This window comes from Rattus norvegicus, chromosome 8 (genome assembly GCF_021556685.1).
Source record: "Rattus norvegicus strain SHRSP/BbbUtx chromosome 8, alternate assembly SHRSP_T2T, whole genome shotgun sequence".
Classification (NCBI taxonomy): Eukaryota; Metazoa; Chordata; class Mammalia; order Rodentia; family Muridae; genus Rattus; species Rattus norvegicus.
Window position 1 is genome coordinate 119,770,439 of NC_141541.1, and position 18,758 is coordinate 119,789,196.

At 42.5% G+C, this 18,758-nt stretch overlaps 1 protein-coding gene across 49 annotated transcripts in view; it reads right to left on the reverse strand.

The window, feature by feature from the left end:
• Positions 1–3,832: 3,832 nt before the first annotated feature.
• The window catches only part of Arpp21 (cAMP regulated phosphoprotein 21), a 164,359-nt gene continuing 149,433 nt past the window's right edge, over positions 3,833–18,758 (reverse strand). For 48 of the 49 annotated variants that reach the window (XR_015626838.1, XR_015626835.1, XR_015626837.1 and 45 more), the window contains 2 exons: positions 5,757–5,905; positions 3,833–4,611 (listed from right to left, as the gene is read on the reverse strand). Coding sequence is in view for 42 of the 49 variants with exons in the window: in XM_087562978.1 (XP_087419104.1) it covers positions 4,354–4,611; positions 5,757–5,905 (407 nt within the window). In the remaining 7 variants the exon portion in view is untranslated. The remainder of the gene's footprint in view (positions 4,612–5,756; positions 5,906–18,758) is intronic. The other variant, NM_001135045.1, reaches the window with a different exon arrangement.

The following is an 18,758-nucleotide window of genomic DNA, read 5'->3' on the forward strand; positions in this document are numbered from 1 at the left end:
TGTGAACTACCGTGCCCTGCTTGTTAAAATTGGAAGCATGTGTACATGTCTCCCCAAACAATACATGTGCACAGACTTAAAAAAACTAAAACACTGTTCCAAGGAAAACACTTTAGGAAACAAGACACTTGTTTTCAGTTTATATAAAATATTGTATCTATTACAGTTTGAGAATTCTCAAAGATCTGCTTTACTTTGGAGGTGAGGCATTTCCAGTATCTATTATGGTCTGTAAATGATCAAAGCCGTCTGTGACATCAGTGCCAGGGAACAAGTGAATGGCAGAGGAGCAACTGTATCCTCCTCATGGACCTGTGTGAGGAGTAGAGGGAGGAGGAGGAGGAGGATGGAGTACCCACGTGTCCCTCACAATTTGACTGTTGTCAAGAGTGGAGTCAGAATCTAAACACACTCCTATGAAAGCTCAAAATTCCATTTCTGCTGCTTCCCCTCCTCTGTATTTGATTTTTTCCAAATCATGCTTTTAAAAATGTGTTTTTCACAAAGGGCTCACATTTTTAATGGTGATTTACAGCTCTATTTCATCCTTCAAATTATACTCACAGTTATGTAATCTTATTTCTGTAATGCTGGTCCATCCTCTCCTGCCTCACCTTGGGTCCGGCAGAAGTATACTAAACAACGGCAAGCTAGCACGCTAGTTAGAGCATTTGCTAGCAACTGTCAGAGCAGCCAAGACAGCATCCGCAAGAGAAAGGCAGCGTCGCTCAATGTGCTTGTACTCCTGTCTTAAATGGTCCTGAATAACCACGATATAATCAACTATGCAATAAACGTTTACATAAGTCACCAGTGAGCCCTTCCACAGTCACATGGAGGAGTAAGAGATGACTTTAGATGGCTTTAATTATCTATCCGTGTGTTTATTTTCCTAAGTATCTGTATATTAATATCTCCACCTGAGCTTATAAACTGAATAATGTGTAATTAAAATTATTTTTTTGGTGATAAAATTATTAACCAAGATGAAAAAACATATTGAGTGTTCTCTTGACAATAAATTAAATTCTGAATATGCTTCAGTTACAGAACCATCACCCCTCATAGCCAACTTAAATACCCTAGTGCAAGAAAATACTGGAAGGAAGGCATGATGGTATATCGCATTTAATTGCAACGTGGAAGGCAGAGAAGCAGTGAGAGAGAGAGAGACAGAGAGAGAGACAGAGACAGAGAGAGGCAGAGAGGCAGAAAGAGAGGGATAGAGGCTCAGAGAAAGGCAGAGAAGGAAAGAGGCAGAGAGGGAAAGAGGCAAAGAAGCAGATGGATCTCTGTGAGTTGGGGACAAGTGATCTACATGGTGAGTTCAAGGACAGTTAGAGCTACATGGTTGGCCTTGTGTCAAAAAAAATTGAAGATGCTTGGCATTAAGCAATACTGAAAGAAGCATATATAATAAAAAGTATACAATATAAAACCCATCTTTACCATTACGGCTTAAATCTACAGCACTTACGTGGCTCAGCAACTCTAAGGATCAGAAAACAAAAACTAAAGTTTCCCAGAGTTCCATGGGAGGAGGGTAAAACATTCCAACTCCTATTTGATTATTTGACTTTAGAATTACTGTCAACATCTGAGGGCTAAGTAGAGAATGTTTTTGGAAGTGAACATTGGCCAGTGAGATAATTCAAAGGGTGAAGGTGCTTGCCCTCAAGGTGGGAGACCTGAGTTCCATCCCTGGGGTGGGTAGAAGGAGAAGACGGATTCCTGCAAGTTGTACTATGAGGTTCACATGAGTACCATGGCACGTGTGCATGCACACACACACACACACAGAGAGAGAGAGAGAGAGAGAGTAAATAAATGAACAAATAAATACACAGTAAATAAATACATGAATAGATAAATAAATAAATGTAATTAGAAAATGAATCCATCTTGGCCAAGACCCTCCTTCCATTAGGGAACGATCTTAGCTATGTAAATATGCTACATTTCCTCAGTGCAGTTATTGGTTCAATGGCTCAATAAAAAAACAAGAAATGTTCTTATAACGCTTTTCATGGTCAGGGATTATGTTGATGAAAAATTAAGTAGACCCAGATATGGGAAAATGGAGCAGACTTCGCAAGGAGCGGAGTTAATTGGAATAGCACAAAAGCCCCCTTGAAAGGAAGAAGAAAACGATATTCAGAAGGAAACGGTAATCTACTAAGCAGGGTTTTTAAGTGCTTAACTCTACCCGTAGCTAAACAACATGAGAACGAAAAATGCAGAGTAGGGAGTGTGATCAAATGAAAGCCGACGAGAATGCCCCTGATGCCGTTCCCATAATGCATTTCTAGGGAGGAAATACAAACAATGGAGCAGTTATTATCCTGTGGTATTAAGAAGAAAGCTCTGAGGTTTCATTGCCTCAAAGAAACATCTTTCCAAGGGCTAATCCTCCGAGTCCAGAGTTCAGTTATTAATTTCTAGATGTTGTCCTCACTCAACCTTAACCATGGACTCCATAGGGAATTATACGTCTGTTGGGGGATCGGAGAGCCACAGGCTTCTCGTGTTTGCTCTGCAGATGTTGTGGCCTTTGTGGTTAAATACCTGCTCTAGGCATCCTTTTCCAGCTGCCAGGACAAATGTCAGCACCTCTGAGATGTTGGCTCACTGTCCAAACCTGTCCTACATTGGACTGCATGGTTCAGTATAACAGGAGGAGTCAGGCTCTGCCTTTTCTGTATTAACTAAAGAAATTTATCTTCCAGGGACATAGTTTAACTCCAGGGAAGACAGAGCAAGGCTAGATGTAGAGTGGATATTTGTATGAGGAATATTTAGAACTTCCTAGTAGATGCAGTATAGCTGTACACCTCCAGTATTTCTAAAATTAAAAGCAATGACACAGATATCTTATGTTCATGGCTGTTATGATACTATCAAGATGAGGGGTTATTCTTGGTACTAATACTTGCTTATAGCATCTCTCAGAGAGATGCCATTCAACTCAAAATGCCTAGGAACCACTTTTCCATGTAGCATTTATGAGATGATGCCAAGAAAGAACAACATTGACACTAATAAAACCCAAACTGGTAGTGAATGTTCAGTCAAAATTAGATTTGTATTGGATCCCTCCCAAGGCACAGTGACCGTCACAGAGGCAGGGAAGGAAAGAATGTAGGAGCCGGCAGAAGAGGCAGACTTTCTTTGGAACACCATCTTCCAGGCCTGATACAGTGTGGCCCGACTGAGCTCACAGCGTCCTTGATTACTTACACAAAATGGAATCTGTCAACAACCTGTCATGGGGGTGGTCTTATGAATCCTTGTCCCTCTCTGAGGATTTATAGGTAGTTAATGGTTGATGGGGAATAGAGAGACTTTTCCTCTAAAAGGGTACCTGTGGAAGCTCCTGTAAACGATCTCCTCCCCTTGCTTCTGTAAGAAGCCCTAGCAAAACTCATTGATTCACAGCAAGCCAGTTAAGAAGCATCCCTCCATGGTCTCTACATCAGCTCATGCCTCCAGGTTCTAGCCTTGTTTGAATTCCTGTCCTGACCTCTATTGGTGATGAGAACAATATAGAAGTGCAAGTCAAATAAAACCTCCTCACCCCCCCCTCAAAAACCATCCTCATTGATTCACTAAAAACAGACAGACAGACAAATGACAGACAGTGCAAGGAGGCAATGAGCTAACTGGTAAGAGGGAGGGTATCAAAGAGAGTTTGAAGAGGCACTGAGTTTGAATGTGGTCAAAATGCATTCTATACAAGTATGAAAACGTCATTCTGCATAATTAACATCTATGTGATAAAGAAACCATTAACTAAATAAGTAAACATCACATGGAAAGAGAGACGGAAACAAACTGGTGGTAAAAACATGACCTTCCTCCGTAAGGTCAAATAAGCTTTTATTTGCGTTAAACACTACAATACCATATATATCCATTTAAAAAAGAAAACTCTATAGTGTATATAAATTATTCCTTCCATTCCTCAACTCTTTCCTTTTGTTCCGTTACAGCTTTGGTACCGTGTGATTTAGTTTATATATATATATATTTAAATACTTTTAGCATCACAAACTGAACACAAAGTACAAAACTAATCCGAATCAGGGATATTGTAATCTACACAGTGGTATTCATGGTAGGAGAAAATCTTACCTTGATGAATTCATGTCCCTAGCTAAGCTAGAAAGGCATACCTAGCAGACATGACAGAAATATGCACCATTAACCAGCTAATGTATTAGTCTTTGATTAGTTTGTACAGAATACCAGCAGCAATGTATATGGAAGTCCTCAGCCAGCTGTCGAAGTCTCCTCTTCCTTTGAAGGCCATGAGTTAACATATGATGAAGTGTACCGCGGGCAGCCCGAGCACTCTCAGAACTTGACCGGCCAGCCAGCGTTGTTCATGCTCCCACAGTTTGTTCTGCAGCTAGCAGACATGACAGGAACCGTGCTGGAGGGGCAGTGTGGACCCATCAACCTTAGGTTGTTCTGAGGGCTTGGCGGTGTGATGTTACAGTACACAGGCATTCCGGTGGCTGGGAGTGACCCTTGGCCTGTCTGACTGGGCAGCATGATTGGCGGTTGGTATGTCTGCTGGGGCACTGCTTGAGAACCTTGGGTCATTGGCACCTGTGCAAGACACGAGTATGAAAAGGCTGCTTAATGTTCAGGGGAGGGGATGGCATCATAAATGTCACTCAAGTGTTTGAGACCCGCTGAACAGATCCCTTGTTCTCTAGCTATCATTTATTGACCATTTCACTTGGAGAAAGTCACTTAACCTTTCTGATTGTACAGTTTTTGACACGGGTACAGGGTACCAAGGCTTATTAATATGTTGTGCTCCATTCACAGGGATCACGGGACGCACGAAGCCTGTGAACCGCAGGGTGAACATGCATAGGGACCATGTGGATAAGTATGTCTCTCTCAAAGAACCTCTGGAAGTATGGCAGGGAGAGATTCCAGGATGCAGCAGATGCTTACGAGTGTGAAATCTTGTCTTCTTGCCTCCTTCCTCTCCTCTGCTCTTTCCTTTGCCCCAACACAGTATCTGGATGCCCCTCTAGCTACCTCTCAGTGTGGAAAAACATGCCCCTTTCTGTTTTCATGAGAAGAAGCTTGGCGACTTCCTTAGTAAGGAGAGGGGTTTTGTCCACATGAATGGCTTGAATATAGTTTCTTTAAGACTAGAAGCAACCTGGACAGCTAAGTTGAATAACCAAACCATTTGACTCCCTCCTCATTGCTCCTTCTTGGAGGTTTCAGGTTACGCACGACAGAAGCACACCCCATATGTGTTAAAGACTCAGTATGTGCTCTGACCTGAAGGATGGAATTGTGCCTGCGTCCGTGTGCTTTAAATGCATCTGGGACACCACATAAAAATCTGTGATAATTTGCAACTCCAGTGGAAGGAAGTTTACTTGAGTAGATACAAATATGGTAGAGAAATCGCCACAATGGCTTTCTATCAAGTATCATTTCAACAGAGCACCCAAAAGTCTTCTGGGATAGGACATCAAAGAATTTCCTTCCAAAAGCACAAGTTTTTATGGAAGCAAAGCCAGCATAGCATTTAAAAGCCTTGACATTTGTTAGGACACCTGCACACTGTGTTTTTTATGTTTGTATCTCAATTCTAAGTAAACCAATGGGTGGATGGCTCAACCATCCATGACCCTACTAACCGCTCCACACCTGCAACTTCCTATAGCTTCCGTTTTGACAAGCATGAGTTTGCGGCCAGGGTTTTCCCCACTGCTGGCACATACCTGATAAGAAGACATGGTTGGGTAGGAGACCATCACACCATGCACCGGGGCTCCTTGCTGACTGCTCATCACCCCCTGGCTGTGAGCTGACTGCTGTACTCCCATCAGGCCTTGAAAGCTCTGTTGACCAGACAAGACTGGCTGGTAACCTGTAAAGGAGAGAAAAAAAAAAGTCTTCTGAATGGATTGTAAGAGGCTGTCATGGGAAGAAACTGTAGTATTGTGTAGGGTGTGAGCTGCTCTTGTTTCTAAGTGAGTGTCACACATCTCAGTCGCCGCTCTGTGGATAAGCTGTCCAGGTGTTTGTTTCCTAAGAATTAAAAAGGAAATTTAAAGCAACCTCGAAGAGTGGACAGTATTATGACTTCAAAAGGTCCACTGACATTTCCATGCTACATAAAACAGTTCAATAAAAATCTTCTGATATTTCTATTGTTACAAAGAATGGTCCAATGAACCTCCTCTGACATTTCCATTGCTGCATAGAATACTCGAAAAAGAAAACCTGACATTTCTATTGTTACATAGAATGGGCCAATGAAAACCTGGTATTTCTATTGTTACACAGACTAGTCCAGCGAGCACATGTGACTATGATTAATTCATTATTATACAGGGTCATCTCTTGACATCATAAATTATAGCTTTTGTGGTTGGCTTCCTCAGTGGTCTGAATAATTTCAGATTATTAAAGATGCTTTAGTTTACATGACTGCTCCACTGATTTTACCACTCTCCTGAATTTGCTCTATGCGCGCAGAGACCACCAAACAGCTTGTTCACACAGTGTGGATTCTATTTGGCCATGTCTTGGTGAACAAAATGACTTTCTACACCTAGTAATTAAACATCCACTGAAGGTGGGGTAACAGCCAGAGAAAAGTATTATGTTCAACAATTAGCCCCTAAGAGAACATCCCAGTAGAGCATCAAATCAATAGTCATGAACATGTGTCAGACAGAATAGAGTACACAATTTTTAAAAGTTATCTATTCTATTTATTAATATGTGTCATTTGGTTGTCTCTCCTTTCTTTTCCTCCACTGATAGAGCAGATTTTATTTAGTTTTGTGCTAGAGACCAGTGGGTTGAAATTGCGAAAGAAAGTTGAGAACTGCTCTTATAAAGGTTGAAAAAAGAGTTGCAGCTTGGGTAGGATGATACAGTAGTAAATGAACACAGTAGCATCCATCGTGGCTATAAAATAAGGTGTGCCCAGAGCTTGCATAAGTGTGGGACACTGAGGAGTTGAGGACCACAGAGGAGAATCTTAGCACGGACCCTGAGATAAATCGTACAGTCAGGGTCTAAAAATGAAACAGGAACACAGACTGTGCAGACGTCGTTAACAGATGCATGTAGTGAGTCCTTGTGAGTGCTATGACTTTGTAATGAGGGAAGATAAAGTCTCAGTCTTCACAGAAGAAAATACTCGGCTCTGCAAATACAGATCTTCATTTATGTCAGACATATCAGGGAACCATGTTGCAGGAAGTCACTGAGTTAGAAGAGTAATTCTGTTCTCCAAGCTGATTTGAAGCAAGCTAAGGAAACAATAGTCTGGGGACAGGCCAGTATGGATTTCTAAAGTCACCCTTTCAACGGCCTTGAGGGTCATCCTGATTTTTATTCCCATTGCGTACCCTGCTCATTTTTACAGAGGTTTTTAATTTAGAAAATTGTTTAAAATCCGTGTAAGGATGCCACGCGTTACCAATCGAATAAAGGGTAATGGCTGACTTTCTGCTCCATCCTCACCAGGGTGCATACTCAAAGCTTTTCTTTCATGTGCTCAGCGTAACCCCCAGAGTCCCATCTCTTACACCTACGGTGTGTGTGACCCAACCACAAAGCCACCTGACTGGGGTTAAGGAATGCCACAAAGGCCATGCCATGTTAACTCTGCTTCTCGCAATGTCCTGAACATGGAGCTGCTTGAACACATTTCCTCTTAAGGTGGTTTCTGTCGGTCTTTGGTGTCCACACCCTCCAGTCTAAATTATATATCCTGCTACTATGGAATTTACATCATGAGGTCTGGCAGCGGAAGTAAATAACTTAGACAAGAGCTTGCCTTGCAAGCATGAAGACCTGAGTTCAATCCACAGAACTCTTGTTTAAAAGAAAAGAAGAAAAAAGTCTGGATGTGGTGACACATGCTTGTAATCTCAGTGCCAGGGAGGCAGAGAAAGGTAGATCCTGGGTCCTGCTGCCTATCCAGTCTGGAATTATAGGTGATTCCCAGGCCAGTGAGAGATCCTAAATTAAAAATAAAAGTGGTAACCCTTGAAGAATGACACCCAAATGTGTTGTCTGTTCTACACACACACACACACACACACACACACAGAGAGAGAGAGAGAGAGAGATCTATGTACACACACAGACATACAGAGACACCTACGTACACAAACACACACACTCAGACATACATAGACAGAGACAGACACATGCACACACATAGACAGACAGAAAGACATACATACTCAGACATACAGAGATATAGACAGACAGACAGACACACAGAGAGAGAACCTACATACACAAAAGAGAGACAATCTAAGAGTATTTTACTATTTCCTTATCATGTTATTTTGAACCACATTGAGTTTTTCAAAGCAGCATACAATGTAATAGATATATAATATATATACATATATATGTATATATATATATATGAAAATAACAATGTGGTTGTGAGAGCCTTACAATCAATTATGAGCTATAGCCTCTTTTATCATTTGCTTTTGTAACAGAGAGCACACAGTTTGAACTCTGTCAAGGTCACGCTATTGGGAGAACTAAAAGAGACATATTTCTGGATGAAAACCAAGGGCAAACTTTTAGCATTTGGCATCTGAATAGACCTTTTACTGAGTATGTGCAGCCACTGAATCAGTTCTTTTCAACATGTCACAGTGGCTAAGGGGTGGGGGTCCAAAAAAAACCCTTGCATAAGGAGTGGTTTAAGAACATCAGGAAGCGGGGTTGGGGATTTAGCTCAGTGGTAGAGCGCTTGCCTAGCAAGCACAAGGCCCTGGGTTCGGTCCTCAGCTCCAAAAAAAAAAAAAAAAAAAGAACATCAGGAAGCACAGATATTTACATTAGGAATTGTAACCGTAGCAACATTACCATTATGAAGTAGCAACGGAAGTAATTTGATGGTTGGGGTGGGGGTGGGGTCACCACAGCACGAGGAACTGTAGTATTAAAAAGTCACAGCATTAGAAAGGTCGAGGACCACTGCACTAGATAAATAATAAACAAACAAAAAGTGAACAGGAGAGATGATGCAGATGAAGGGGTAGGAACAAGGGAGAAAGCACTCTGCTATCCCAAGCTCATCTGTATGTTTGCCGATCGGTCACGTCCATCCTTCCACAAAAGTCATTGTGCTAAAAATTAAACTGTTGTGACTGACGAGAGAGTCGGGCGTCAGGGTAAGGACTAAACCAAAACTAAGGTGGAGAGCAAATAGGAGAGTACAAAGATGTTCAGAGGGGGTGTGGGGACAGACACAGAGAGAGAGACAGAGACAGACAGAGAATAAAAAATCCCCTTGTAGAAAAATGAAGGAAACCTTCAAGGACAGGCCGAGCACGTGGATGCAGAGTCTCTCCATCTGCACACAGGGCACAGCCTTCGGCAGAGCTAGACAGATTCTTCCTGGGAACGCAGATGCAGCTACATGAAGCCTCTCCGTCCCCAGGCCTCATCCCAGGATGATTTGTGAGACTTAGTGGTTGGTTATGCATAGCAATATGCTACCAGCTCTGCACTGGGGTCCCACAGTAAACACACTTAAGGCAAATAAGGATTTATGTGGGGGAGGTGAATAGTCTTCAATTTCAAGATGAAAACGGAAGGGTAAGGGAGGCTCAATTTATATTCATGAATCCCATTCGCTTCTCAATTCGCTCTCCAGGCAAGAAATTTTACATCTGGAATGGTTTAATTGGAGGTGCCCATTTCTTTAAATTATGCCAGGGAAGGTGGGCTGTCGAGGAGTCCCTGAGACAGGAAGCTGCTTGGGATGTGAGGTGAACTCTCTGTGAAGATGCAGAGAACTAAAAATAACATAGTGGTGACCCAAGAATGAACCAGCAGCTTCTGCCTGGGACAGGCTTTGTCTGAGGCAGAAATGGCAGAGCCCCCGGCAACCTACTTATCTCGCTTGCTCAAATGAAAAATGTGTTCCAGTTTGTCAATTGGTAGCTGTGAAACGATCATTCTTTCATATTTATGGAGGATTAGTCAGCTATAATACATCTTACAAAATAGGGGGAAAAAAGCAACACCCTTCTGTCTGATGGGCTTGCTCAGGAAATGATGAAGACATTAACTGTTTTTTTTTTATTTCATACCTAGTCAAGATTGATTCAATTTTCAAGTCCTGTGTGGCATTTATTTTCCTGAAAGTGAAAAGGTCAAGGGTGACCGGATGCCTCATGGCCACTAAATAGCCAGCTCTGCTGAATGGCGACTTTACAGAGTGTGCAATGCCTGGCCCTTGTAAATCTGAGAAGCAGGAAAGAGTTTGTCAAGCCAAAAAAAAAAAAAAAGAGTTTGTCCTGTTACAATACAATGAAAATTCAGAATGTAAAATGATCTGACATGATACAATGTTGCAAATGATATTTTAACTCTTACTCAAAGGCTTTGCGACAGATAACACTTTGGAAATGAATGAAAGGGTCCAATAGTATCCATCATTTGTGGATTAGGTTACCTCTGTGGCTGTTGGCTGTCAAAACTTGAAAGCCAGGAGGGTGACAAGAGAATGGATTTCTCAGGAAGGTAGTAGGCTAACTTAATGTATCCAAGAAGTGGGATTTGCATGTTGTGAGATTGGGTGAGGCATTCTTAATGGGGTAGATGTTTCTTCCTTCTATTAGTTAACAGTCTTCTTAATACATTGATTTTTCCTTCCCTTCTGAGTAGAGTGAGTGAGAATCAGAGTTTTGGTCTGCAAAATACTGGATGGGCAGTAGTTTGCCTATAATTCCAGCACTTGGAAGGTAGAGATCAGTGAGCTCTGGGTTCAACTGAAAGACCCTGCCTCAATGAAGATCAATTGAAGATCATTGAAGAATACTCCAATTGTAAACCTTAGGCTTCCACATGCACCTGCACAAGCATACACCTGCACAAGCATACACCTGCACAAGCATACACCTGCACAAGCATACACCTGCACAAGCATACACCTGCACACACACAAAGCATATATGCCACACGGGTATCCCAGATGAGCCAAGTTACATATATCCCTGAATTCCTAAGAAATTGTCTCTAGTCTTGCCTCTGAATTCAAACTCTGCTCTTTTGTCTGAGGTGAGCTATGGGATCATGGTGGTTCCCAATTATGGTGAAGCTGGTCATGTATATGAAGGCAAATTGCTTATCTGGGACCGGCCTCTCTTTTTGCAAGTTCCCATTATCTGCTGGTTCTGGGCTCCTGTGGATTCTTCTAAGTCTTCTCTTTGAAATCATTCATGGTACTTCAGCCTTACACTTAGGTGTTGATCACGCAAACTCTGGCCAAGATAGAATTAAGTGCTTTTGCATGAGGTTACAGAATCCAAAGAAGCAGTCACTCTCATGAAACACCTTCCATGAAAAGGGAAGACTTTAAAAGATACAGTAAGTGAGTGAGGTCTCAAAGATACTATGAGAGACAACTAGAATTTTTGCTGTGGCTTCTGACCCTGTAGCCCTCTAGCCCTTCCCCCCTCTTTCAACTGAAGTACTACTCATTATGCAGGCTTCCCCATCCCTTCAAGGTAATATAATCTCTCTCGTGTGGCAGGTGTTCAATAACCATTTGGCACATTAATTGTTTTTTCAATAGTTAACACAATTAGGTAAAGAGGAGAAGAAATTATGGCTCACAATTTTCGAGCAAAATCCTCTTTGTATGAAGGGAAGAAAATCAAATCTGAAACACGACTGTCCCCCCCCCCCCTGTGAAAACCAACTCTAATCACTCAGCAACTGTCCTGCAGGCTGGTGTTGTAGATGGCGAGACAGCATGTGGACTCTCCGTGTGTGGAAGGAAATTGGTGGCTGTTCACGTAGATTACGCACTAAAAATCTTGGCCGATCAGACAGGGTGACCTTCAGTTTTGTTCTGTGACGCCCTTACCCTGAACAATAGAAATTTAAAGAAGGTGTTTTGTTTGTTTTTTGTTTTGTTGTGTTGGTTATTCACTCAAGTGTAGTCTACCACTAAGGGGAAACTGAGGCAGAAACTCAGCAACAAGTCTCATAATACCCACAGTCCAAGCAGAGGGAAATGGATGTACCCACGCTGCCTGCTTACTTACTTGCTAACTAGCTTTTGAATTCTTAGCAGCCCCTGAAAGCCTCTGCCCATATTTAGGATGGGTATTCCTACCTTGATTAACAATCAAGATGATCTCTTGCAGATTTCCCTGCAGGCCAAAAGGATTGCTACAAATCCTTCACTGAAGCCCTCTTCTCGGGCAACTTTAAGTTGTCTCGGGTTGAGAGTTAGAATTATCACAGGGAGCTTAATTCTATGTGATTTCCGCTCAGTTCAAACCCTCATGGACAACTGTTTAACTCTAGGAAGAGCACTGGGCTATTGGAAATCGAGGAAGTATTCATGCTATTTGGAGGGTAAATATGGGTGTGAGAAATATGGGGATCTGCAAAGCAACCTATATCATCTGATCGGGGCTGGAGAAAAAGCAAAAGCCTCCATGCCTGAGGCCATTTCAAGATACTGTGTTTGGAGCATATACTACTGTTTTGTGGATACATTAACATCTTCTTTAGTTTTATTCCATTTTGTAGGCTACATCTCTAGGACATAATGCCCTTCCCAGCTTCAGCAACCTCAGCCTTTGTGGTCTCAGGGGTCTGTGGATGAGGAATCAAGTATGTAGCTTTAAACTGCAAAAACCCTGTGGCTTCCCGAAGTGGACTACCACCTTATGCTCAGGGAGCAGCCTTTGGGCACTTCATTGGAAGACACACCCATCTACATCCCGTACAAGGAGGTTAGCATCCTTGAGGCTCACCAGACACATCTGATTTTGCTGTTTTTAATGACAGTGTCCAGGTCTAACCCTAACACAAGCTGCCGGTCTGCTGGTGTACGTGATTCAAAAGCTATGCCTGGCCTTTAAGACAAGGACACAGAGTATAAGGATTGCCTCTTTTTTTTCTCTCTCGCCATAGCAGCCCATTAGGAGCTGTTTCTTCTTTGATATAAATGCCCTCTCTCACCTTACTTATTGGTAGTCTCTGGATCCATTCTGTTCTTTTCCCTTGATATTTATTATTTAGTGGCTTTAATTCCTCAGGAAGGGTGTGCCTTGACCGGGGAGGAGCCTGAACGGGAACGTGCGACGCTCCGTGCGCTCCTTCAGAGGCCCGCTCGTCCTAATGACTTTGAAGGGAGCCATGACAGCCCTAAGTGGAGCCCGACTTCCCGAAGAGTCTCTCTGCTCTTCACTTGCTCCCTTCCTCATTAGCTTTCATCCTTCACAGTGAGTAATTCTTAAAAGCCTCTTTACTGTCCCCCGAGAACAAGCACACACAGATCATTGTCTGATGGTAACACACATCAGAGGAGCTGTCCTATTACTGCCAGCCTGGGGGTCTCCTCCCTGCCATTATACCACCCTGATCCGAGTTATCACAAACATAGAGCTGGTTGCTTGCTGTTTCTTCCTTCCTTCCTTCCTTCCTTCCTTCCTTCCTTCCTTCCTTTCTTTCTTTCTTTTTTTCTTTCTTTCTTTCTTCCTTTCTTTCTTAAATCATGGCAAACATGAGAGGCATCGTTAAATGACTAGAGGGATGGATCATGTGCAGAATTTCAATGAAGGCTCTGAGGGAAGCCGAGCTGAATTCCATTTTAAATGGAAGAGGCTGTCATATTATTGAAGTAATTCTCTGAACTTTCCTGGCCCAGAGTGCTATGCTGACAGCCAGAGATCTCCAACAATCCGGAGGGAGGAAGGCTGCCCGCAAGACTCACCAACATTTTACTTTCTTAATGAGGGTAGGGCCTCAGAGGAGAATAGAGCATTCCCTGTGCCTCAGCTGGCCTGTTAATTGTAATGCTGATTGTTCACCTGGCTGGCAGCAAAACACTAAGCCAGACAGAAGGCTTTCCCCAAAACAAGCTGGGGGTAGAGGGCAAAGTCAAGAGAAAGATGGAGAAGGGTGCAGCAACTGGCCCCTTGGTACCTATTTCTGCAGACATAATTCTTTACACCTGGAAGCCACATGTCATGAGGTCAGCATCACTGACCTTCATGGCTACAGGGTATAGCCAGCCCTGGCCAACTGTCTCAAGATAAATAACACAGCCTCACATCCAATCTGGAGTTAGCTATCTATGCCTACAGCTGAGAAAGCTTTTTCTTAAGGGACAGATGATGTCTCAGAAAAGTCTTGGATTCATTCCCATTTGATGTCATGTTTGCTTTGGTCCTCATGTATTCAGAACCTTTTGCCACCCCCCCCCAATTTTTTTTTTACAACTTACCCCCACAGTCAGTTCTGTGATGTCATTTGGGGTCATGATCCACAAGTTCAGAAGCTTCTAATAGGAAGATGAGTAGTTAATGTTAGTGAGGTTGTATGAGGTAGCCTGCCATCCAGGTACAGAAAGAAATGGCAGAGAAGGAAGGCCAGCTCTAGTAATCCTATTAGTTACACATGTAAATAACTAAGTGTAGCCCCTTAGGTGGAGACACCAGAGGGACAAGTGCATATTAGTTATTAGTAAACAAAAGAGCAAAAGGCTCTGAAGCTTAGGCAAGCCATTTTTGTTTAAAGGCATAGGTTCAGAAGTCACTAGAACATGACTGCTCTTGACGCAACATTTATGAGTATGGCTATTGAAATGGATCTGTAAGTCACAGTAACACTCAGGCATTAACTTGTGGAAATGAAAAAATCAATAGAAGTCTGAGGAGAGGTAGAAAGGCCAGATGAACCAGAAGAGCTTCGAATCCAAAGTAGAGAGGGGCGTGTGTGAGAATAGAGAACTCAGAAAATGAAGAGAGCTGTAGAGCTATTGTGGAAGAGACTTGTAAAGCCTATGTTCAGCAAAGAATAATGACTTGGATGGAAACAAAGGCAACAGAAGACAATGGTTCCTATGAGAAGCATGGCCGTGAGGGCAAGTGCTGGACAGAGAAGACCAGGCAGAGAGCCAAGCACCTAGGCTTGTTTAGATTTTGATGGTTTATTTTTACTGCTTTTGAAACATGAATAAAAGTAAGGGTCTTTATATTTTGAAAGGGGGATACATGGGAAGTGATTAAAAATTAAAGACAGAGTAGAATAGGCTACACATTTCTATGAACCTGCTGTCATTACACACATTTACACCAAGGACTGTGTACAACCAAGAGGTTTGGGCAGGGGCTGGGGATAGAACCTTCATTCTTCCCTCTGGATGATCTGAACTCTCAGTCTTGGAATGCTAATAACTATCATGAATCTCATTCAATCCTGCCGTGACTTGTCTTTGGCTCTTTCCTCCCTGCCAACTTGGTTGAAGACACTAGACAACTCAAAAAATGGCTGAGAAGCACAAAACAGTGATAATTCTGATTGATAATTCTGTATGGTAACCAACAAATAATACCTGTGATAAGCCCCTGCAAGAATAACGATGGAAAGGATGGTTTTATTTTCATTTCGAGGATATGATTAGTGTTCTTTAATCCACAGGGACTAGAGATAACTCCTCAGATAGTAGAGATCAATGACAATGTCTGTTCAGATGAACCTTCCACTCAAACCTTATTGACAGGGCCTTTTGACTTGATGGAACATTCCATAGCAGCTACTAAGTTGGACAACCAAGCTGAATTACCTTACAGAAACTAAAGAAAGAATTGGGGAGATATTTTCTTTATGCCACAGACACATATTCTTTTAATTCTTTGAGTGTGTATATTTCATATACACACACATGTATTTCATATATACATATACATATAAAAATGCCACATGCTAACCAGGATCTGGTTTCTTATTTTTTTCCTCAAAGTTCAGGGAGATTTTGTTTTTAACATGGAAGGTTGAAATAGATACTTATTCTTGCATGGCGAACACTCTGCTGACTGACCTCTCTCCCAAGGTTAAACATTTTTAAAGTTGTCATTACAGTTAGAGTTTGGAACATGACTTCTGATCCCTTGTGATTTCGTAATTACATTAATATCCCAATAGGCAAGAACCCAGTGCAAAATCCCCTGGATAGCAGACAGTGTCATACACTCAAACACTAGTCAAGAGACAATTTCCATTCATCTGTATAACCACCTAAGTCATAATCATTGTTGACAGAATAGCACTAAGGGAGATCTTTCATTCTATGTATGAGGAATTGTCATTTACAAATCCCTTTTAAAAATCTGGGCCTGGGCAATTATCAGAAATCCACAGAATTGCCCACGCAGATTCATTTGTCTTGGGCTGATAAGGTGGATCAGCAGGTAAAGGCACTAATGATTTGAGTTTGGTGCCTGGAGCTCATGGTGGAAGAAGAGAGCCATCTGATGAAAGTTGTCCTCTGACGTCCACACATGCATCATAGCATGCAAGCACAGGTGCATGCACACCCATGCAGGCTGTTTCTGCTGCATACTGAGCAGCCTCACTCTTTAATGGCCTGCTCTAGGGTAGGGAGAGAAATGGTTCTGATCAGTAACTTGTTAACTCTTGTTGTCACCTCAAGGCATCGAAGGGTAACACCAGCTTTCCATCATGGTTAAAAGTGATTTATAAGCTCCCAGATGGAGTTTTTAAAGATGGCTGCAAGACCATTGCCTGAAGTTTTCTGTCGGTTGGCAGACTATTTTTCCCACAAAGTAGCTAGGTCTACCCATTGTTAGAAGAGTAGAGGAAACTTCTGGATCTCAGCCTGGCACAGCAATGCAAACAACGGGGACTTCAGAAGCTATCCACGCCCTGATGAGCCATGAGGCCATGCCCAAAGCTATCCATATGAGGCCCTGTGCTGGGCCCATCTATCCAGAGGCTTGAGACTGGTTTCTCAAAGCAGTTCCTTATTTACTGCTCAATCTGGGCTTCCCACTTTGCTTCTGCCTCTCCTGGCTAGAGTGTTGGTTCCCCTGGGTCAGTGGTCTGCAGGTTGACTTATCTCTACAGAACCTCAAATGCCTAATGAAGGGTATATTGCAAAGCACTAGACCCCAGGGATCCTCCTACAGTCAGGCTATGCTACAGTCTGAAATGTTGTTGTTCACAAGTTGATGCTGATCTTGAGGTCTCACTTTGAGGGTTGGAGAAGATGTCGGTAAAGTGTTTGGCCCATAAACACTAGGACATGAGTTCAATGTCTCGAACCTATACTAAAGAATGCCAGACACAGAAGCCTGAGTTTTCAATCCCCATGCTGGGGAAGTGTATACAGGAGGATGTCTGGTACTCACTAGCCAGGCAGTCTAATTAATTGTGGAGCTGCACACCAATGAAAGACCCTGCCTCCAAGGAGTGTGATGGTGTTCATGACACCCAAGGGTGTTCTCTGGCATCTACATACATCTGCACATATGAACACTCACATGCCTTAAAGAGAAAGAGGAGGAGAAGAAATGTGATTTTGATATTTACTGAACTTTCATGAAGTAGAGAGTTATCCGGATTGAGAAAAAAAGTTAAGTTCCATATTTCTGCCTTGAATTCCTACTGATAACCATTTCTTACTTTTCTGGAAAAAAAATCAGCTTGGTTATGAATGTATCCCTTCTCTCTAATTTCATTTTATTTATTTGTAAAATGGGCTCAGTCTTTGTGTTGAGCAGGTCAGGATAGGATGCCATTTTGTGCCGATTGACGTGGGCCAATTGTGATTGGCAGGCAGAGGCCAAGATACGTCACCATCTTTGTTTTACCCTCTGTATTCCCACTTTGAGATCTTAAACTACCTTTCCACTTACTTGGAACCCTCTTCTCAGGCATGTGTTGGTCTTCTTAACAAAAAGCTATATCCTTCACACCCTGCCTGGCCTTCACTCTTCTTTTAATGTTGTGGTTTATACTTAATTGTCAACTTGACTGAATCTAGAACTGCTTGGGAGATGGCCCTCTGGGCGTGTCTTTTGGGTACTGTTTAAATATCATTAGCTGAGATGGGGAAACAGCCTACTGTGGGAAGCATCATTCCTTGCCTGGGAATCTGGACCACATAAGTTATTTGCTATCAGACCGTCTGAGGTGAGCATGTGGTGAGGGGAGCAGAAACCACATTGGATATGTTCAGATGTGGAAATCAAGCATTCTTTCTGTATCCAGATTGATACATACTCATGCGCCTTACAACCTTCACCGCCTTAATCAGTTGATAAAGCAGGGCACAGTCATGACTCTCATTTTACAGGAAATAAAAATGAGGTAGGAAGAAACTGAGTAGAATGCTAAGGTCATGAAGAGTTAGCCAGAAGAGCTGAGATGATGTCGCTGGTATGGGTGACTGAGTCTATTGCCTCAGGGCTCTGCCAGGACACTGAAAGGCTAGAAGAAAGCAAGAGCTGAAGGAAGGAGCCGGCTACCAGAGTGAGCATCACAGCAATGCAGGCAGCTCTGCTTCTAGTCAGTGTTCTTCCGCCCTTGGAGCTCTGTCGGGGTATGCCTTACATTAGTGTATTTTACCTAGAAGCCATAGGGCAACGTAAGCTGAGAGAGAGGCAGTCTAGAGGGTTAGAGAAGGTTGAGGTATTTATAGTCCTTCCCTTTAGAGAGCAGAAATGTCACATCAGGGAGCACTGCCCAAGCTACTGGGCCAGTGTGCACAAGTGAAGATTTTAAAAGTGAGTAGGATCATGGGTCTGATAGCATAGTGTCTTTGTTATCTTTTAACATTTTTTAATTTTTAAAAAGATTTATGTATTTATTATCTATAAGTAGCTGTCTTCAAACACACCAGAGGAGGGCATCGGATCTCTTTACAGATGGTTGTGAGCCACCATGTGGTTGCTGGGAATTGA